Source organism: Osmia bicornis, chromosome 8, assembly GCF_907164935.1.
Source record: "Osmia bicornis bicornis chromosome 8, iOsmBic2.1, whole genome shotgun sequence".
NCBI lineage: Eukaryota > Metazoa > Arthropoda > Insecta > Hymenoptera > Megachilidae > Osmia > Osmia bicornis.
The window spans coordinates 6,383,368-6,404,991 of record NC_060223.1 but is presented as its reverse complement, the minus strand read 5'-3'; the positions used below and the strand labels follow the sequence as shown (position 1 = coordinate 6,404,991).

General features: G+C 38.3%; 2 protein-coding genes across 2 annotated transcripts; one reads left to right on the top strand and one right to left on the bottom strand.

Moving 5' to 3' along the window:
• Window positions 1-71: 71 nt before the first annotated feature.
• LOC114877201 (ATP-dependent RNA helicase DDX24) lies at window positions 72-3,430 on the top strand. The gene is made up of 9 exons (XM_029189466.2): window positions 72-534; window positions 628-1,386; window positions 1,461-1,606; window positions 1,799-2,091; window positions 2,164-2,386; window positions 2,440-2,551; window positions 2,631-2,748; window positions 2,823-3,000; window positions 3,074-3,430. Exons 1-9 carry the CDS (start codon window positions 349-351, stop codon window positions 3,369-3,371), a joined length of 2,313 nt encoding a protein of 770 aa, XP_029045299.2. The 5' UTR covers window positions 72-348; the 3' UTR covers window positions 3,372-3,430.
• LOC114877202 lies at window positions 3,382-20,680 on the bottom strand. The gene is made up of 5 exons (XM_029189467.2): window positions 19,351-20,680; window positions 7,630-7,773; window positions 6,752-7,053; window positions 5,469-5,725; window positions 3,382-4,476 (listed from the first exon to the last, which is right to left on the bottom strand). Exons 1-5 carry the CDS (start codon window positions 19,661-19,663, stop codon window positions 3,729-3,731), a joined length of 1,764 nt encoding a protein of 587 aa, XP_029045300.1. The 5' UTR covers window positions 19,664-20,680; the 3' UTR covers window positions 3,382-3,728.
• Window positions 20,681-21,624: the final 944 nt, after the last annotated feature.

The window sequence follows — 21,624 nt, the reverse complement described above, 5'->3', positions numbered from 1 at the left end:
TTTGTAATTTCAAGAAATTCATGAATTGTTTATTACTATAATATGACAATTAGCAATTGGCATTATATCATAGCGCTATTTGCGGCAGAATTTATCATTTTGTCTATGGGAATGAACATGGAAAAGGGGAAGTCCAGAGCAAGTTTGGCTCCATCTGATTTATAACTGTTGATAGCAAGACACCTTGAAAACAGAGACATGTCCACTCTTGTTGAATCTGTAGTCACTGCATGTATTTACAGATCCACGTGTTTCTGTTTTTGAAAGGTTACTATTAGACTGCTAATAAATAAATGCTAATTTTCACTGATCGTTGTTTATTCTACCCAGTAGAATTACAGAAAAACTATGACTAAACGAAAGCATAATTCTGTAAGTGATTGGAAACCTTTAAAATTAGAAGGTTCTGTATTTTCTGGAGGCATTGATGGTTTAATTGGTATAGAGGAATTAACTGATTATGAATTGGAAAAGCAGAATAATAAAACAAAAATTGTAACTCATAATAAAGAAGATAACAATGAAAAAATCAAGGTAGGAACAAAACTTGTCTTTGTATGATAATACCTATAACAATAAGCTTTATTATGGAAACTTGGATACAAGGAATCTGTATATATTTTATAGGGGTCCTTGAAGCATAAAAATTTAAACAAATGGCAAGAAGACAACATAGACACTACTGAGCCAACATTAAAGAAAGCAAAAATCACAAAAGCTAAAGAAAGTAAGTTTAAAGGAAAGAATGCTAAAAAAGTAACTAGCACTTTGTATGCCCAAAGAGATACAGATCATAGTTCTAGTCCAGAAAAGCAATTTTCTGATGATAATAATGATGATGATGATAATGGGTATGACATTTATAATCAACAATGGAGTGTGCTAGGTGTACCTACTCCTATAATAAAAGCATTAAGAGATCAACAATTTTATTCACCCACTCCCATACAAGCATTAACTTTACCATCAGCAATATTAGGACACAGAGATGTACTAGGTGCTGCTGAAACAGGTAGTGGAAAAACATTAGCTTTTGGAATTCCAATCATAGCTGGTATTTTGGAATTAAAAAATAGACAAGCAGGTGAATCAGATATAAGATCTATGAAAGAAACAAGTATTGATATTGAAAACAATGGATGGATTTGTACAGAAAATAAAACAGAAAGTGACAATAGTTCATCTGAATCTGATCATGAAGAAGACATTGATAATGTTAATGAAAATGGTATTGGTTGTGTACGTGTAATTGACAATATAAAAGTGAATGAAGTAGGAAATTATCCTAAAAAACCATTGTTTGCATTAATATTAACACCAACTCGCGAATTAGCTATACAGATAAAAGACCACCTCACTAAAGCAGCCAAGTATACTGATATTAAAGTAAGTATTTTAATAAAATAAATAACTACAGGAAGTTTAAGACATTTTAGTTACCAAATATTGATATTATTTAGATAGCTGTACTATTAGGTGGACTGGCTGTGGTTAAACAAGAAAGAATATTAAGTAAAGGTCCTGAAATTGTAATTGCTACACCTGGTAGATTATGGGAATTGATACAGGAAGGTAATCCACATCTTAGCCAGGTGGATTCTATTAAGTAAGTGGTGTTAAGCAGTTTAATCATGTGTTAACATTTTTAATTATAGAAACTTAATTACAGTTTATTTCATTTAGTTTCGAATCGGCTTTGTGATTTATTGTAATGCGAATTTGTTGTATAATGCAATAAATTCTTTCAAATACGATGTACATGTAGAATGTTATAAAAATTAAATTTTATTTTAAATAGGTACTTAGCCATTGATGAGACAGATAGGATGTTAGAAAAAGGACATTTTCAAGAATTACAGCAATTGTTAGAAAAAATAAATATTGATAAGACAAAACGGGAAAAACGACAAACGTTTGTGTTTTCTGCTACGTTGACTATGGTGCATGATATCCCGGAGTATTTGCAGAGGAAGAAAAAGAAGCGTACTAGCAGTAAAATACATAAGCTAACACCTGGTCAAAAATTGCAAAAAATTATAGAACTGGTAGGAATAAGGAATCCGAAAATTGTTGATGTTACAAAAGAATCAGGTATTTTTACATTAAATGAATGCAAATAATGTAATTAACATAACAATTTAAAAAATAATGATGTTTTTTTAGGTACCGCGAGTAATTTGACGGAATGCAGAATAGCATGTACAATAGATCACAAAGATTATTACCTCTACTATTTTCTAAAGAGACATGCTGGCAGGACACTGGTATTTTGTAATAGTATCGGCTGTGTAAAACGTTTAGCTACACTTTTTGGAATACTCGATTGCAAACCTTTACCCTTGCATGCTAGTATGCAACAAAGACAGCGGTTAAAAAATCTGGAAAGGTAAAAACATATTAACGTACATAAAATTTTCAAATCAATAAAAAAAATTGTAGATTTCAGGCAAATGAAAATGGAGTGTTAATAGCTACGGATGTAGCTGCTAGAGGTTTAGATATTCCAAATGTTGAGCATGTAATACACTATCAAGTTCCCAGAACAAGTGAAGTATGTGTAAATAAATGTACAGTGCTTTAAATAAAAAAAAAATACCTTTAGTAATTTTGTATCTTTAATTAATTTTTAGAGTTACGTGCATAGAAGCGGAAGAACGGCAAGAGCGCTAAAGGAAGGTATAACGGTTCTTATGATGGAACCTTCTGAAAAGCAGTACTATAGTAAATTATGTAAAACGCTTGGTCGTAGTAAGTGAATAAATGTAACGGTAATATTATCTACTAATTTAGAATTGAATATTAATACAGGTATTTTATTTCAGCCCAGGATTTACCTACATTTCCTGTAGTCGATAGGTTGTTAATTGCAGTTAAAGAAAGAGTTGATATTGCACGGGAAATTGATAAATTGGAATTAAAATGTCGTAGAGATAATTCCCAAAAGGGTTGGTTACGTAAAGCTGTTGAAGATATGGACTTGGTTTTAGAGGAGGATGAAGAGTAAGATTTAATATACCTATGTTTATCACTAATTATGTACATTTTAAGTGGTATAAATAATTGTATTTTTCAGGGATATAGCGTTAGACATAAAAGAAACAGCAGATTTAAAGCATCAATTAAAAATAAAGAAGTATCAGTTAGCATCTTTAATGTCAAAACCATTGTTTCCAAAAGGTTTTTCCGGAAAATATCCTGATATTAACATGGACCTTAAATTAAGTGAAAATAATCAAAAAGCTGTTGACATAATGAAGAAAGTTATAGAAACGATACCCAAAGAAAAAAAGGAAAGAAATAAGAAACATGTAAACAAAAAGGTTTCGTTTAAACAGAAAATGACAAAAAAATTAAAGAAAAAGAAAGGATAATATACACGAATATTTTTACACAAATTTATTTCCTGCATAATAAAATAAAATTTTCAGAATCGTTGAAATTTCGTTTGCAAACGTTACATCGGTTCCTTTTCTTTTTCAAGTTGAGCCTTTTTATTCTTAACAACTATTAGGTCTTGTTACAATTGTTAGTACGTATGGCAGGAATATGTACATGCAATTTATTACGAATTCTATCATAATACACGTTACTTCATAATATTGTTTTTTTTTTTTTTATATATAATATACAGATTCAATTGATACAACTGTACGTCGATAAAAATAATCAACGGTTTCTCGATTATCAAACACAGCCGGTTAACTTATCATGATAAAAAGTTTCATTGCTTAAAATATTGTGTTATATATAACTTCATCTTCCGTGCTGATAATCGAATCGATTTGCTCGTTCGTTACCAATGAATTCACGTATCTCTCGTTACTAATCCTGCTCGACAGAGCGGGAGGTGAATCACGTCCTTTCACAATTATTTTGATCCTGGCCATCACGTGACTTCCGGGACACTTTTGAACCTGTGCAGCGGCGTTCTCGCAAATTTCAGTGTAAATGTCATCAGCTTTGGTCTTGGTTAACTTAGGAAGGGATGGCACTGGCGTAAGACTATCTCTAACCCGAGAATAATTGGGCTGCAACTCGACGTTAGCCGGCATTTCTAAAACGCTAGTGGAGGCCGATCTTTGTACAGGTTGCTTGGACGAGCTCGAATGACTGGGATGAGAGGTAGTTTCTGGCTCCAAACTGGAATAACGCTCTTGGCATCTCATCGCGATTTCCGGTTTCACCGCGAACGTGAACGAAGCCGACTTTTTAGCGGGATTTCTGCTACGACCACCTTGGGCGAACTTCGAAATTCGATCCAACAGCCCGTTTTTATTGTTCTGTCTTGTTTGACTTTTCTCTCTAACGGTACTCTTCTTTAATTGCTCTAATCCGTCCTTTAAGCTTTGTAAAATCGGTTTTGTATCCGGCTTCGGTTTGATTTTCTTCAAATGCATCTCCTTGAGGTTTTCGCTCGTCGGATGCAGTTTTAGAGGTGCCACTCTTGGTTCCGTTGCTCGATCTCCGACAGCTCGGCTGAAGTGGAAGAACAGGTTAAGCAACATAGAATATATACGTACATATATTTACAAATGTTTTGCATCCTTCGAATATCGCGATAATACGGGACACGATACGGTATATTACGTTCTATCAGTGACCGTATATTATGTATTTATACTCTATTAGCGCGCAGATGTTTCTTCGTTTTATCGATCGATCGATTTGAATAATTAATTTTTTCAATTACCCTATTAATGTTTATCGAGTTTTAATATTGAAATTCAATCAAATTATAATGAAACTATAATAAAAAGTATGGAAATTTAATACATATTCATATTTGAATTATATCGATTGTTATCATCGATTTATGGACCACGTGATGTTACCCTCGGAGTATCGATTATTCGTCACTAAACAACGCCAACTACGCGTGCGCCATGACAGTTAGGATTCAAAGAGTAAGCGTGATAATTGTAGTCGTCTATTGCAAGCATTTTAATTGTGAATTAAAACAGAAAACTAGTGCGATTATACAGAATATGCTATGGTACATCATGTTCTATCAATGGCAGTAAATAATGTAAGTATTTCTGTTCTATTAACGCTAATACGTTTCTTCAGTTGATTCGTCGATCGATTCGAATGAATAACCTTTTAGTCTGCTATTAACGTTTATGACTGAAGTATCAAGTTATAATATTAGAATTCAATCGAATTATACATAATTAATTATGTTATTATATTATTATAATATAATATTGAGCAAAATAGGCTTCCCGAGTGGAAATAGCGACATAGGGGAAGCAGCCATTCTCGAATTCTAACATCGATTTTTTTCCAGGTGACGTTGCAATCGAACTATCGATTATCGCTCGCGAAAAACGGCGTCATGGCAGTAGCAACCAAATAGTGAACGTGATAAAGAAATTCACATAGAAGAATTACAGAAGTGAATCAAACTAAGAAAACGACGCTACTTAAGTGCTACAATACTAAGTTAATGAATTATGGTAAGTATTTACCTGCACGCTGACAATAATCGTTGCATCTTCGGCGATGCTAAAAGTCTAGCTTCTGAAGGATAACCTAATCGCGCTCTTCTTACTCTAGGAGCACCGCTTCCGGTCACCACGAGTTCAAGCATTTCTGGATTATGCACGGGTCTTTCCGGCACGATACAACCTAAAACAATTGGACCTCGAGTCGAGCTTTCCAGTTGCATCAAACCACCATATTCCCTTGGCAAAGGTACAGGCAATGGACCGGCTATTAAACGAACCTGCAAAAGAGGAAGCCCTTCAGATAGAGCTGGTGGCAGTATGGGGGTGAGTCATAATAAGAATTATTTTTTATGTTTTCATTAGAAATTATTATGCTCAGTCTAATAGTTAGACTCAGGTCAGATGTTGCATGGAACTTTTCAATTCTATTAAGTTTTAATTTCAACTGATAATAATTAATTTAAGAAGAAAAATATTAAATTCTAGTTTTTGTTATTTTCAAGTATTAATTTAATCAGTGATATTAGAATTCACGAATTATCATTTTTGACAAAACTTTGCATATTTGTGAAAAATTATTTAAAGATAGGATATTTTTTTAAAAACATACATAAGTTTTTGTTAGTATATTTTTTAAAAGTTTGCTTGAACAAATTTTCATTGATTTTATTAGTAAGATTTTGCAACTTATACATTGTCCAAGAATAAAGTATTTGTTTTATAGAGGTTATTTGATTAAGGGTGGGCACTCTTTGAGGGGGTGATAGCTGGGATGATTCTGAACAACTTTTTCCTTTACCAAAATGCTCATTAAGCCTTAGTTTTTGAATTACTAATGAAAAACACTGCGCAATCAGAGCGAGCACAGTGCGCAGGCGCGGCGAGTGAGTGTAGGCTATAAGCTGAGCGCGATGCGTAGCCGAGTAGTTTGTTCCTGACCTCGGTCGAGTGTACTTCATATACATCAGTTGCGTGGCTAACTCTACGCGTTTTGCGCGCTCTAATTGGTCGGTCTTTTTTCATTAATAATTTAAAAACTAAGCCTTAACGAGCATTTCGGTAAAAGTAGAAGTTGTTCAAAATCACCTCAGCTACCATCCCCTGCAAGGAGGTCCACCCTTAGCCGAACACCCTGATTTAACAACATGCATGATTAAATTTAATATTAACTGTACATATCCTTTTTTTAAAGCAATTGAAAAGGTAAGTGGTAATATGGTACAATTTTTAATATAATTTTTTAACAAATTGGTATGCTGTATGGATAAAGAAAAGAAAGGGTAGATAATATAATCGAATCTTACCCTGAGAGGTAACGGTCTCTTTGCAAGGTGATGTACCTTATACAGCATCGCATCGCTTCCGGTGTCGATGCTTCCGTTCTGACAAATAGCGTAAAATTCGCCTCTCGCCGACAAAGGGGCGAACACTTCGCGACCATACGGATCCAAGCATTGTGCGTACTGATCCTTTTCGGAAGAGCTACCGGATATCCCGAAGGAGACCGTGTTGCATTTTCTAGTGTCTTGGAAAACCGCTATTAATCGTAAAATTTCCCCCGCTCTGATAGTCGTCTTCGTGTAATGAGCTCGTAGATTACCGTTTTCTGTAAACACGTAACAAATTTTCAATTAGAAAATAGGAATCCCGGTTTTAGATGCCAATTGCGATTTGAAAAAATTAGTCAATTTATAGTACACGTAAAATGAAACCGTTGATTCAATTTCATTAGTAATCTCTTGTTAGGTACAAAAAGGAATTTAAAATCACAGCAGTTAAAGAATCCACAAAATGTGAGGCTATCAAAGTGTTAGTACCGTCGTTGCATGCCTCTTATGTCACTGCTCAGTGCATTTCCGTTGCTACGCACTCCATTTACTGCATTTAACATTCTGCTACCGCTCGAAACGTGCAATTTGTACATTCTTTATATTTTGTTTTTTATTTTCTAAGTCAATCTATGCAAGCTGATATTTATATGCATTTAGGTCAAGAACATCGTGGTTTGACGTTACAAACGATACTACGTTCACGTAAGCTATTAGTTTCCTTCTTTTTTGCTCTCGTTCTTTAGTTTTTGTTTCGTTCCTCGCTAGTACTTTTTCATGCCTTTACGCGTACGTAATTTTTCGCTGACTCGTTTATGCGTTGTAAGAATAAATTCAAGGCTATTTCTACTTACCCATTTTCGAGTGAGTCAAAATGTACGCTCGCAAAGGCGCAGCCAAAAGGAAGGCAGGTACACCTGCTCGCACCAGAGAGTCTACTCTTCTGTAAACCCTCGCGTTACCCGTTGTATTGTTGCCAGATATCACAGAAAACCATCCTGAAATCGAGAAAAAAATAGAAAATTTAGTTTTGAATAATAGTCTAATAATAATTTGATTTATATGCGTTTGTGCTTAGAGTACGCTTCCTATGGTAATGTTTAATAGGGAGGTCTTCATAAATGCAATAGGCGTGTAGCAATAATACTTTCTACAATTGAATGCAAATTTCGCTTCTCAATTGCTTCGGGGATAATTAGATTCAAATAGGAGACAGGCATTCATCGGGTTGTTTGTAATGTGCTAATATAATTTATCGATAAGGAAAGAGACATTTAAGCTTCATTATCGTTAAATTTTTCATTCGAGCGCTTGTAAATCAATTTCAATTTTAAAACAGAAGATTGATTCCAATACTTACATTTTTCAATCTTCATCGTACAAATATTTATACGATAACTGTTTTTCAATTTATCATGTAAAAGAAACGTATTTGAAGCTTCAGTGTTCAAATTTTTCTCTTCGTAAAAGTTTGATGAATATATCGTGCATCAGGCTTGATTATGAATAATGGATGATATAGCCTGTAGCTGAATAATGTCGGTAATAAAATAGTAAGCTAAATTGGTCTCGATAAAATGAAGAAATAATCCGAAGCTGCGATGCATGTTTCACATTAAATTATCAAGTCAAAGTAGCTGTAAATTAGCGAGCAGAATATCTCGAGAAACGTGAAAGAAACACAAAACCAACAGAAAATATTTATAAAATTAAGAAAAAGGAAAAATGACATGAGCTACAGGATCCGATATTTCTTATTCAGTAATTTTTTACTGTTGCATAAACAAAATTATTTTATTTACTTGAAACATTTATTTTCGATATTTTCACTTTCTTTTCTTTATCCAAATACAGCGAGAAATAAGGGAAATTAGCATATTTACATGCGTGATAAAAGCTTCATTCAAGGTTGATGAAGATTATGCTAATGAATGGTGGCGATCATGTCCAGTGATGTAGCGTAAATTACGAGCGTGCAATTTTAAGTATTTATGGTGGAGATTATTGTAGGAGTAGATCAATTATTTACAAACATAAGGATGATAGAATTAAAACGAACTCGCTGTGAAACTTTAATTTTTCACAGGAAAATTTCCTGAAATTTCAGATAAAATTAAGAGTAATTTAGAATTAATCGACAAACGTGAAATAAAAATATCCCAAGAAACTGTTTATACGTAAATGGAGGGTCCTTTTTTCCTTAAAGGAAACTTTTGGTATTATAGCAGAATCAGATTATTCAGCATACTCGTATATAATTAACATAGCAATAATTTATGCGGAGAAAATTCAGACTTTTGGAAAAATGTATCATCATTTTTCCAAAAATAATCAACGCCCCTATTCGATATACATACATTTTCTTTCACCTTCATCATCTAAATATCAACAGCGCGGCCGGATGTTCCGGATGATCCGCTTTCAGATAATCAAATCCCTACTGTGTACCAAGGCTAATTCCGATTCAACCCAAACATTTCAAATTATTCGCGATACATTTACGTCGGCAGTTCGATGTGTGCATTCGTTCGGTTGATCCGGCGTCATAAATCAAGGGGAGCGTTTTCAGATATCGTTCCGGACGAACAGATTTACGTTCAGGTTGGGCGCGCGTAAAAATGGCCGGCCGTATTAGCAGTCGTTCCATGCGAGTACTCAATTATCCCGTGCCCCATACAAAGTCGTGCGTGGACAGTATAAGTTACGGGACACTAAACAAAATACCTTGCAGCTTACTGTTTCGTGACGTTAACGGGCTTTGTTTCGCCGTATATTACGTGCAAGTAATTCGCGCGTTATATCGGCGGGACGAGGAAGAGGAGAGGGGTACTGAATTATACTTACACCCTCGCATGGTTACATGCGTGAGTGCGTACGACGCGGCGAGGATCACCCTGGTACGGTGTGCGATGGGTGAACGAGAAACGTGAGAAGAAATATAACGAGACGCTTTTAAATTATAGTTAACCGCGACGGCGAATGCGGTGTGTGGCCTCGTATCGTTCGCTAAACCGATACGCTTTATGCGCATCAAATTATCTCGCGTTGTTATTACAACCGCCACCACTTACATCGGCGATCCAAGTAATTATGATACCAGTTTAAGGGAAACTAGGGTGGCGGTCTTTTGATTTCAGCCGGCATTCCGTGGCTGGTAAAGGTAGAATCGAAAAGGTAGAATTGCCTCCGCAGGCAATTAGCGAATGCTGCGCAGTTTCCAATGGAACACGACGGAAACCGTTCGTTCGGTATTTTTCTTCTGCTATAATTAGTCGCGTTCCTCGTGTTTGCGACCCTCTGCCAGAGGAATGCGACAGAGGTTATTGCGTTTTCCTTCGATTTATTCTTCGAAACAATAGAATCTTTTTAAATTTCTTTCTTTTAAAAATCATTAAAATATAAAAGCGTTTGTTTTCGGCTCAGGATTCGCTTCGAATCATTTATTTTTATTTAACGCCTTGCTTCCATTCGCCCCATTTTACGGTGTCCGAGCAAATTTAACGATGCACGATTTACAAGTCACGCATAGTGATTCGCGGTAAGATGGCTAGTCATCGAACGGCAAACGCGCGTGTACATACATCTGTAGGTAATAATGTCAACAGAGGTGTTGATAACGGTACAGAAGAATATCGAACGACGTAACAAACGTATTTTTCTGTTCTCAAAGAAACGAAACGAACTTTTGTCCGCGAGTTTCCTCCTAATAGCAGAACCGTTCGATCACGGACTGCTCTCGATTTGCGTTCATTTCGTCGATCTAGGAATCGACCGCAACGATGGAAAAGGGGTAAAGAAACGAAATATCGTTGTCCTTCCTGGTATTACTGCACTTTGCAGTATTATCCGTGTTTTGCCTCGTTTTCTCCGGCAAGATCGTAGTTGCCGTTATGTCATTCGTAACGGACTCACCATGCTACGTTTTCGCGATGATAACGTTCCAACGGTGGGCGTTCTATAACTTAAGCACGATTTACTGGCAAACGGTGATTTTACGCTCGATGGCGTTTCCTATTTTCCGTTTCGTTTTGTTGAATCGTAAGCGACGCGCGTAATTCGCATCCTTGCTAATTTACGAACTTCTTCGGAAGCGATAGAGGAAACGGCGCGACAGGAATTACGGTAACCATGACTGGTATCGGTGTATAAAATGAAAATACGATTCTCTGAATTCTGTGTACCAGTTCGTTGGTTCTGATTTTCAGTTGACGGAGATCTTTTCTTAAACGTACCGTTCGTTGCGAATTATTCGCTTCTTTACCCTTCTAACGTAGTCGTTAACCAAGGGGTGGATTCGAGTGTCGTTCGACATGTTAGGAATAAAAAGATGGCCTAGACGTTTCAAATAAATCGGAGGATTCGCGTTCCCCCGTGTTCGCGGTTGGTGGTCTTCCTTAGAAGGACAAAGGATGTAGCCATTTAGTAGGAAGGAAATAAACGGCGGCATGTTTCGGTTCGCTGGTAAAAAGCGTTCGAAAGTTCGAGACGATAGGAGACGCGCGCCCCACGGCGGTAATAGCTGAGTGGATTTTGCAGCAACGGGGACACGGTAGTCGAGAGTGGTCGGCTGATCGAAGGTCGGCTGGTTCTTTTGGTCGTCGCTAATTGATTTAAGAATGCCGCCCCGATGCGAATGCACGCATGCTGCGCTTCGAATCCGGCCTTTAAGGACCGTGCGTGCGTGCCCGCGTGAGAGCTGATCGTTTGCCCTGGAATGCAATGATTCTTCCAGCCGATCCTAGCCGCGGAGAGGCCTAAATCCTCGAACCATCTTTTCTCTTTCTATTTGCCAGGATAGCTGTGGACTTTGTTTTTGATACGGATACCGGTACACGGAGAATGCATTTCGATCAGAAGTTGAGATTTCTTTTTATTCAGGAATTCCTTCAGCTTTTTAGGATAGGTTTTGTTAAAATCCCAATTCGAACATTATCAGTTCATTTTGGTATTTTATGTTAAGGGTGCACGAGTTACCTTTACCTTACTATAAAGATGAAGTTGTTCATTTCAAATCTAGTGTGATTTTCCTCACTTGCAATTGGAATAATAGATACAGGATGCTCGAGACCATGTAGTCCGGAAAAGAAACGTTGCAAACGCATAGTCCTCGTAATCAGGAAAGAAATTACACAAGCGTTCTTCCTCCACTTTCCATTTCCACGCCCGCATCCGACATAGTTAACACAACTTGCTCGGTGCATTCAGATTGCAATCGAAGAGATTGTCGTATCCGTTGGAAAAGCCCATTGAAAAGCCTGTTTGAACGAGGGGAAAAAAAGAGAGTCGCGTGAACCCGGTAGCAGGTTGTAATTCCTTTCCATGAATCGACTTCCTTCACGTCTAATTAGGGTATGCCATCACGAAATTGCCCCATTACCGATGTAATTACATGCTTTTTCGATTAATTATTCAGAAGACGTTGCACGGTCTGAGAAAGGACTGCGCAAGTGAAGTGCATCAAAGTCATTGTCAGTCGGGCACACGATAATGGTTCGGTTTTTGTTCAGTTATTTTCCGCATTCATTAATTGGAGAGATTATTTCCGGAACGTTTGAACTTAACACGCACATCTTAGGAACGTGTTGATCAAGCAAATAATTAATAAGAGTCTAATTATGAATTGTTTAATTTAAATATTGCAATATTATGGTGCATTATGTAAATTATTTTTATTATCCAAATTTTATAACAATTTTAAATTTATAATATTTCGACCTTTGTACAAGTAAATTAAAAAAAAAAAAAATTAGGAATCGGGATTTGAACCGAAGACCCTAAGATTTGCAGTCATATATATAACCGCAGGGTAACCCTTTGTATATAAGAATGTGTTGTTTTACAATATAAGGGGTCATTAATTTTGATTGTTAATATCTTCTAAATTATTCTTTTTCTATTTACGAGTTGCCAAACTTTCCTTGTCACTGTTGCTTTTCATCACGTTTCAATGTCTCATTTCTTCAGCGATGCATTGATAAACTGGAACACGTTTTGCAAAGCCATTCCGTAGCACGTGTCCAGGTTTAACTTTCATGACAGGGGCGTTGAATAGAGCGGTGCTATACAAGCATCTCTCTATTCGTCTAGAAACTGTAAATGGTCTCGAAAGATCAGAGAGGAACCATGCTTAAGGTTGTTACCCTTCGAAGGAACCAGATGTTCGCGTGATCCAGGTGCGCCTACAAGGCCCACGTCACATTGTAACGTTCCTCAAGAATTAATTCTGATTCAGATTTTTCTGTGGCCCGTGAAAGGAGGCCTCCCCTTTCAATGAAATGGACAATGGCCCGTGCAACTCCAGATGTTATCTTCTCTTTGGGTTGTGGGACTTTTAAATGTCCTCAGCTTGCTCTAGCGGCGGAATGCTTTCACGGTGATCCAGCGTTGGTTCATGGTGTCGTTGCAATTTCTGGTATTCAGCTTCTAGATACGCGTTTATCGCGAAAAGTGTTGTGGAAATTATTCGAACGACGTTCTTACGGAACGTTGGAATTAAAATAAAATTTTTGATTAAAAATGGAAAGAGAAAAGTACCTCGGTTACAGGGAAAATAAAATATTCCGAAGCTTCTCAAATTGTGCAAACAAATTAACGATTTCCTCGTCGAATGACTTTCTAATTACGCGAGATCCTGATAACGCGTTCGCACGCAATTTTCACAAACGATTGTAAAACATCGACGATGATAATTATTTTGATCGGACGATAAACGTTGTTTCAAGGTACAGAAACACGTTGATATATTTCGTAACTTCACGGTCGGCGAGCATCGTTGGCAAGAAATATTCCCCTTGTTGTAAACGTGCCATTAGAGACCTTCGAAAATGAGGAATCTCTTCGATGATAAGAAAAAAGAAAAACGAGAGATAATAGTATTAATGATTGTATCTTAATGATCGGAACATGATGGATGAAGAAGGAACAACGTACAAAAGAACAGAAGAATTTTTGGCACGTTTATTGGTTCGAAGGTACCTTTTATAGAAATCAGAATTGGTCTTCCGATCATTTTCTAGTTCCTCGACGTCTATAGAAGGATATATCCATCGTGTAATGACTGTTATTTAAAAACCAAGATGGACCAATCATTTCTGAAGGCAGGTCCAACGAAATACTTTAGCTTTGTATAGATCCATTAAAAAATAAGGATAAATTGGATATAGTTTGTCTGAAGAAATTCCTTTGAAACAATTTTTGCAATTTCGTGGTCGCAAAAATTTGCTGTTCAATTTATTTAATTACAAACTTAAAATATTTTATTATTGCTGAATTTTCTCGTTTGGAAAGTTAAACATTCTCTATTAGAAATTCAAATTTCTATTCTAAAATTAGTCCTAATCAGCCAGCTTGTTCTCCCTTTCGGATTCTCAATTGTACTGTTGGACCATTGTCATAGATAAAAGCATTATGATTTGCAGCGAAGCGAACAAAGCAGTAGACCGTAGAGCTTACAGGCCAGTAGCGTTTGTGGTGGACAGATTAAATTAGCGTGACTTGTGGTCGTAGGACTTTCCTTTACACTTCTAACTTGGTTTAGTAACTGACAAAGCCTTCGGGGATCATTTTTGCATGTTGTAACAGTGAATTTTTTCCCTCTAATGATTCCACTTGAATAACTATGCTTAGGATGACACGTGTTTCACGTCGCATAGAAAAATTTTCTATACATAGGTTCATCAAAATAAAAATGTTATTCAAAATTTAAAATAGAATTTTGAAAATGAAAGCTTGACAGGTTTCGTAATTAAATTCAAATTGTAATTCTGGCAAAAGTTGACGTGCACAAATTTCACATTTTACGCAAACCTTGGCAAGAAAAATTACAAATGGACCTCGGTAGAGGCAGGCAGACACCGTGGCTCGATCTTTCGATAATAAACGTGACGAGTTCTCTCGGTGGGATGTAAATTTCACGACACGAGGGCAGTCGATCATTTTCAGCCGGCAAAAAGAAGTTTCACGGAGCCGAGCATTCTTCGTCGAGAACATTTCAGCAACGTCGCGAACAGACGGAGTAAGAAAAGAAAAAAATGAGTAAGGAGCCGAAGGTCTCCTGATGAGAGGGACGAGGCCATCGACCCCGGCAAGGAGCTGGAGGTTTACACGCCTAATAAATTACTGTAAACTGGAGCCACGGACTCGTAGCCGAGGGTTTGCACGAATAGTAGTTAAGTGAGCCGGTGATTTGTGCGATATCGTCCATCGTCCCTATCAGTCCCTGGAATCGGATGCACGGTTGAATCTTCCCTAGTAATTTTATCCCGGTTGAAGGTTCAAGTTCCCTCCACGTAGATTCCATTTCTTCTTACTACCGATTTGAAGAGCGACCCAACGCTCTTGAATAGTGGCCTCCTTCGACGTACACCGGTTGTTTCTTTTCAGGGTAATCCTTCGGGGGGATGCGATGCATTGTGACCCAAATAAATTAGTGGAGGACCCAAAAATATCGGGTCGGATTGAATCAGAATTATTTAGGTTGGGTCTTCGAGAACTCGAAAATTTCTGGTACCCAATATTCGAATCGAGTAAGGAATTGTTTTAAAAACCATTAAGACAAAATAATTTGTCGATTTCCCTTATCACACAATTATAACTGTGCTCCTGCTTTCATTGCTTCCAAGAAATTCCCTCGACGTTCATCTCTGTTCCGATAAAATTAAAATGGATGTATCCATTTCTCGTTCCTGTTGATCGGTCGTTCAACCACTCGGCATTACAATTTCATAAGTAGGTATCTTCTAGACGCAGCAACGATCCTCCGGGATGTTTCCGGTGTTTGATGCACTTCAAGTAGTGATAGGATACGTCTGGAATCCGCGATGCACGTTTTTTCTTCCCCTCGAATGTCTTCATTTCGTTCCTCCGGTTATCTATGTGTCGTCAGTGGAAAAAGAGAGATTCACTCAGGGGGGAAAAAAAGAATGCTGAGATCTTCTTTTTGCGCGCTGTCGTAAGCTGATTACGATGATTTATGGCAAACGCGGAGTACACCTTGTTGTAGATTATTTCTTGCAGCCCTTTTTACCGCCTTTCCTTCTACGCCCCTTCGTGGGGTGTGTCGGTGCTTAATCCGAAAATTGTAAGCTTCGTGGGCTTGGCAAGTTTGCAGAATAATTGGAATACGAAAGATACGATTTGTTTCTGACCTGGATTATAATTTCCAAAATCTAACATTATTTTTACAATAATCTCTACAATTGAAAATTTTGAAAATTTTTTGAAGTCTCGTACTATTTTTAGTTTCTACTTTCGACATGAATTGAATTATTAATTTTTCTTTAATTAAAAAATTTAGATTTAGTGGAAGATCCACACCTAACACGAAAGAATATTATAATTACTCTAATTAGTAATGTTCCGGTTGTAAATCTTTGAGAAGGAATCACCTAGCCAGGTAACGAATAGTAATCGGATTCGATCGGATCGGCAATGAGCAACGATCGCGTATTTCATGCACGTGTGTCGGACAAATGGGATTAGTCGAGTGACGAAAGTGTCCGCTTGAAACGGAATCGACGGTGCCGGTTGAAATTCCACGATGACGCAGAAGGAAAAGTGGCCGTTCGTACAGTTAGTCAGGATCGAGATCTGCGCTCGCAGGTTCGTCGTGGCACCTGAGAATTTCTTGTTGCACTCGAATCACAAAGAGTCCTTGCTGGCTGATTGGCCTGACGCGGGATCGATTCACCTAATGAAGCCACCTGGGTATAAGGAAACGCGATTTTCTATCCTGTCGTTCGTGATCTCGCGAAGAAAACAGCTTCTGGCCGGATCGTTTAGAACGAAATACGGGGAAATCAATTTCACAGGATTTTTTTTTCTTACATTTACACCGACTAACTTCTCCCTCTGGACGATACACGTGCTGTAGATTGTCGTTCGTGCAAATGGTACAGTTAAGAAGAAAAGTTTCATACGAATTATTGAAACAATTCAATTTTATTTTCTTTATAAATATTTTTGGTTTGGGTTCTTCTCGAAATAATTAATAGATATAGGTGAAAATTTTGTCGCCTTTTTGCAAAAAAATTAGCAAAGGCTGATGGATATGAAAATACTTGTAAAAATTCTAGAAAAATTCGAACCATTCAGACTAGAATCTCTCCTAAAAGGTGTTAAGAGATCCCAGAACAGTAAATGGATTGTCACGTGGGCATGGGTCAGGTTTTTATCACCTTTACGAGGCTCATCGTGAATTGTTCCCTACTTATAGAGAATTCGTAGGCGTTAAATAATGTTTCCTTAGTGAATTTATTGTTAGTGCCCGTTCGATATAAGCTCCATCGGCCGACACAAATCCTATCTGTATTTACGAGCAAGCTGTAAAACTATGCTACGATAAATTGGAGCGGGCCAACTTGTCTCCAACTGTAGATTCTACAAACTTATCATCCTTATTGTTGACGATAAAGATCGTCCCTTCAAATGATTTACGATATTCTCTGTATAACAATTTTTTTCCAAACAATTGATATTTTAATTTCAATTAGAAATTCGACTTTCCAATTACGCGCAAAGAATCATAACCGGAATTACATCATGCTAGAATCTAATTCCATTGCGTTTCGTTTCTTCGTTTCTTAAGTAGAAACTTCACGCCAGAACAAAATCAATCTCTCAAATGATTTTAATCATCTCTTACCAAGTACGCTTTGCATCGTAGATCAACGTCAATCCGAGACGGAAAGGTCAGTCAAGTACCCGCCGTGTACTCTTCATCATTACGATATCTTGAAACAATGATTCATTCACTGTTCGTTCGCGTAAACGTGGATGCGTAGGCTTGATTGAGTATAATATAAAAAAAAAAGAAAAAAGAGAAAATGAAAAATGTCGCAATCGGTTCGAGCAGAGAATTTTACCCCGATGAATCAACCATCTCCCCGTAAAAACATCCATAAAAACAAAATTTGTAACAGGTTTTTTGCGCTTGACGTCAGCCCCGTTGCGACCTCCTTTCGTCGGGGCCGATCAAATGAGCAGGTTGATCCGTTAGGCGTTGCTTCAATAACGCTGCCGTGTCGCAACTTGAGTAAGAGGCAGACATGTTAACCACCACATGCCCACTCAACGTCCGCAACGTTTTCATTAGATGAACCGAGTAGAACGAGGACTACTGGTCTGATCAACCACGTCGCTAGTAGCATCGAAAGTTGACGAGGTATGCATACGGTATAAGGCAGGATAGATTTCCTTAGGGATAACAGCGATGTAGGGGGTGGAGGATTCATCTCAGCTCTCAGTAGTAGGGTTTCCTTATCCTACATTGACACTTTTCTTAATTATCCTTTAAAGGCACCGAGTTTCTGGAAGATATGGTATACCGAATATGGTATACAGTGATATTAGTGATAAGGTTTTCTTTCTCTATCTCACTAATCTCCCAATAAAAATTTAAATCCCAGTCCCTCTGTCTACATTGCCATTTTTCCTATGATCTCCATTCTCGACACTGTACCCCATGGAGACCATGGGTCATATTTTCCGGAAACTCGGCGTCCTTAAAGGACAGCTGGCAGGGACTAAACCCAGGTTGGATCTTGAATTTCCTCTGCTTTAATCTCGTCCATTCGATCTAATAGTTTTCTATTATCCCGTTTTACGACCTCGTAATTTCCCTGTTAAATGTCAGAAATGCAACAGAGAAGATATCTTTGTGCCGAGGTCGACGTTGACCGTGGTCGTGGCCAGTTTAGCAACTTATTCCTTCAAAGTGGTTTACGATTGAAACTGCATCGAGGGTCGCGCGGTCTGATAATGCGTTTTCGTTGCACTTGGAACGATTTTTTTAAAACGTCGACGCTCTTTCGTCGAGCGTATAACCTGTTTCAGTGATCTAAGCTGGTTATCACAACCGTTCCCGTTTGCTTAGCCGAGCATAATTTACGTTTTCCTGAAAATATCAACCGGATACCGGGCCCATTAAAAGTTAACCGCTGGTTGTCGGCGATTATGGTTCACTGTCAATTACAAGCAACCCTGTTGCGCTTTTCGTTTTCCTTCCACCCCTTTCTGTTTTTTTTCGCTCGGGCGAACAGGTTCTACAATCATTCTGATATAATCCGTTCGAGTCAAAAATCCGATAGATAGGACGTACACTCTTTGTTGGTCCTTTTTACGTGTCGTGTGCTGAATGACGAATAGGAAGTTGGTGAAACTGGATAAGGTGTTGCATTGAACTGGTTCTGTGAAATCAAGTGGAAACTCGACGGTTTTGCCATGGAAAGGTTTCGTAATATGCCGGAGGAAGTAGAATGGTTTGGTGGCATTGGCGTAACTAGGTAGGGGCCAGGGTGGACCTGGTTAGAAATTATTTGAATAAGTTATTATCATGGTAATAACTTAAGAAAGTGAAGGATACCTATATTTGTTTTTCATGCAAATCATTTTAGCATTGGCCTAGGATTTTATCAATTTATTATTAAATAGAGGGTGACTGAAAATTCCAGCACAAATTTTCTGCAGCATCTACCCTTAACTTTAGGACTCGAACTCGCTTCAGAATTTAACTCCAATTTCAATTTTCTGGTACACGTGTACTCTTTCCGTTAGAGAAATTTTTGATAGAAACTTACCCGGATAGCCCTCTGGAATGACTATTTCCGGTCCAACTTTGACATCGTGCCGATAACGATGTATCAATAAGGTCGCGGTAACTCGAAGCGATTTTTGTTGCTGTTTGTACAGCAACACCGGTCTGCCGCCGGTACCTTCGAGTCTGACGACTCTCGGCAAGGAGAATCGATCCAGGAACTCTCGAAGGGGCATATAACTGCCGCTGGAACCGGAACTGCCCTCGGCTGTCGCCTCCCTCGAGCTGGGCAGGGATTTCGGCAACGAAGGCACCTCCTCGCTCGACATCGTCGAAAATTCACCGTTCGACGACATTGTTCTCTTTCACTATTTCCTACACTTTTACTTATTTCTTCTTTCTCCTCAACTCGATCGGAAACGAGATCTTCCGTTTCTTTCCCGCCACTCAGCGACGCGTTTCATCGCAATCAAACATTTATTTGAAACGTTTCTTTAGAACTTTCCAGAGCGACGCGTCGTTCAATCTCAGCCACGAAATAACGAATCTCGCGTTTACTTTTGACGGCATTTTTATCCGAACGACATCCGCCTGTTAGCACCACCTCGACGGATACTCGTCGCTCAATTAGCAACAGGTTTCAGGTACTTTCTTATCTTATGTCACTTTCCACTGAACGTAGCAAAGTAAGCACCGAACCAGAGTATCGATCGAAATTATATCTGAAAATCGATTTCCAAGGATCATTGAATTCATTCACTGTACACTGACTGTTACCGCTGAGCAACAGCGCGCAGTGAGATCAATGACTACGATCGATTCCTTGAATCAAAACCGTGGAAATTCATTTCTCGAATGTTTTCGCGTGTTTCGAAAACGGTCCACCTTCGACGTGTCATAGCAGCAAATCATCTCCCTTTTCCGGACGATGATTCCCAATGAACCTTGCATCATTCCTCCGAACAGCTGACGATTAACTCAGCCGAAACGATCACAGAACATCCATGATACATCTACGAACTCCTATCTCTTCTTTCTTCCCGAACAGCACTACTATCTCCCGTGGTGTTTATGATTTAACATAACTCCTCACGTGGCCCTAGGTGATCCCTCTTTTATCGCTACGTTACCGGTCTCTCACCCTCGGACTCTTTGGTAACCGGGTATGTGCATCCTGGTACTCGAAAACAGAGTCCACCTTTCGAGTTTTCGAATTTGAAGATTTTTAGAATGGGATAGATTTCGAGGTATCGGAGAAAATCTTTGGATTTTCTTAGAGATCACTGGTTTCGTTGGTAATGGACACTTTTCACGGAGGGTTCCATGGGGTTTCGAAGGAGAACCGATCGAACCGGCGGACGCGAAGTCACTGACGCCCGGCGTGACTGAGGCAAGCGTAAGAGACCCACAGTCCTCACTAACACTCTCTCGACCGGTTGTAATCGTGTTGCTTCTACCACAACGATCGTCAGCACTGTCGGTGGACTGGCAGCGGTGATGTTGAAGCCTTTTGCCCGAGACTCTGTCCAGGCTAACAGAATAACGTGGCTGTACTCGACGTCCGACCTACGAGGACGTGGGCTTATTCAATTGGACTCTTATTGTGTTCGAGGAACTGTCCTGACAGAAGCGAACCGCCTTTAATAGTTTCTCTAGCAACGTAATCGGGTGTGGTAAGTGAAGTTGCCTGCGTGTACACGTCTCTGGTTACAAGTATCAACAGTTTGACAGGGTACAAGCGAACCGATACCATTCGTTGCTGATGAATTACCTTCGCAGAAATCGAACGTACCTTTGTGTCTGTTCTTGGTAATTTTGCATTGGTAAAACGATTCGATTTGTTTTTTTAATGGCAGATAGTGTACTGTAAATATTTTGATTCGGTGTAATTGCATAAACATCCGCATTCTGCTAATAGTCCAGGGTCTTATTTGTTCCACTCTTTGTTCCAATTGTAGATTTCACTTCAATTTCGCGGCTACACAAGCGTGAAATAATAGCTCGGCCTCCAGCAATTTGCAGTGATATAACTGTAGTAATAGTAGTATATTCTTTATTTGTAATTTTGCTAAGAAATTTCTTCATTCCAATGGGGAACAAAATAATTTGGATTTAGAATATCGATGGAACGTTTGTGTAGTCATTTTCAGTATATTTTAAGCTTCAAATTGATATATCATAAGTGTTATTTCGAGTCATCAAATTTTGTTAGAAATGGTACGTTTCGAAATTGGTCATTGTTCGCTGCAAATCGCAGCCGGCCATTTTGTATTAGGAATATCGAGGATACCTTTATGCAGCTATTTTCTTTAAACTT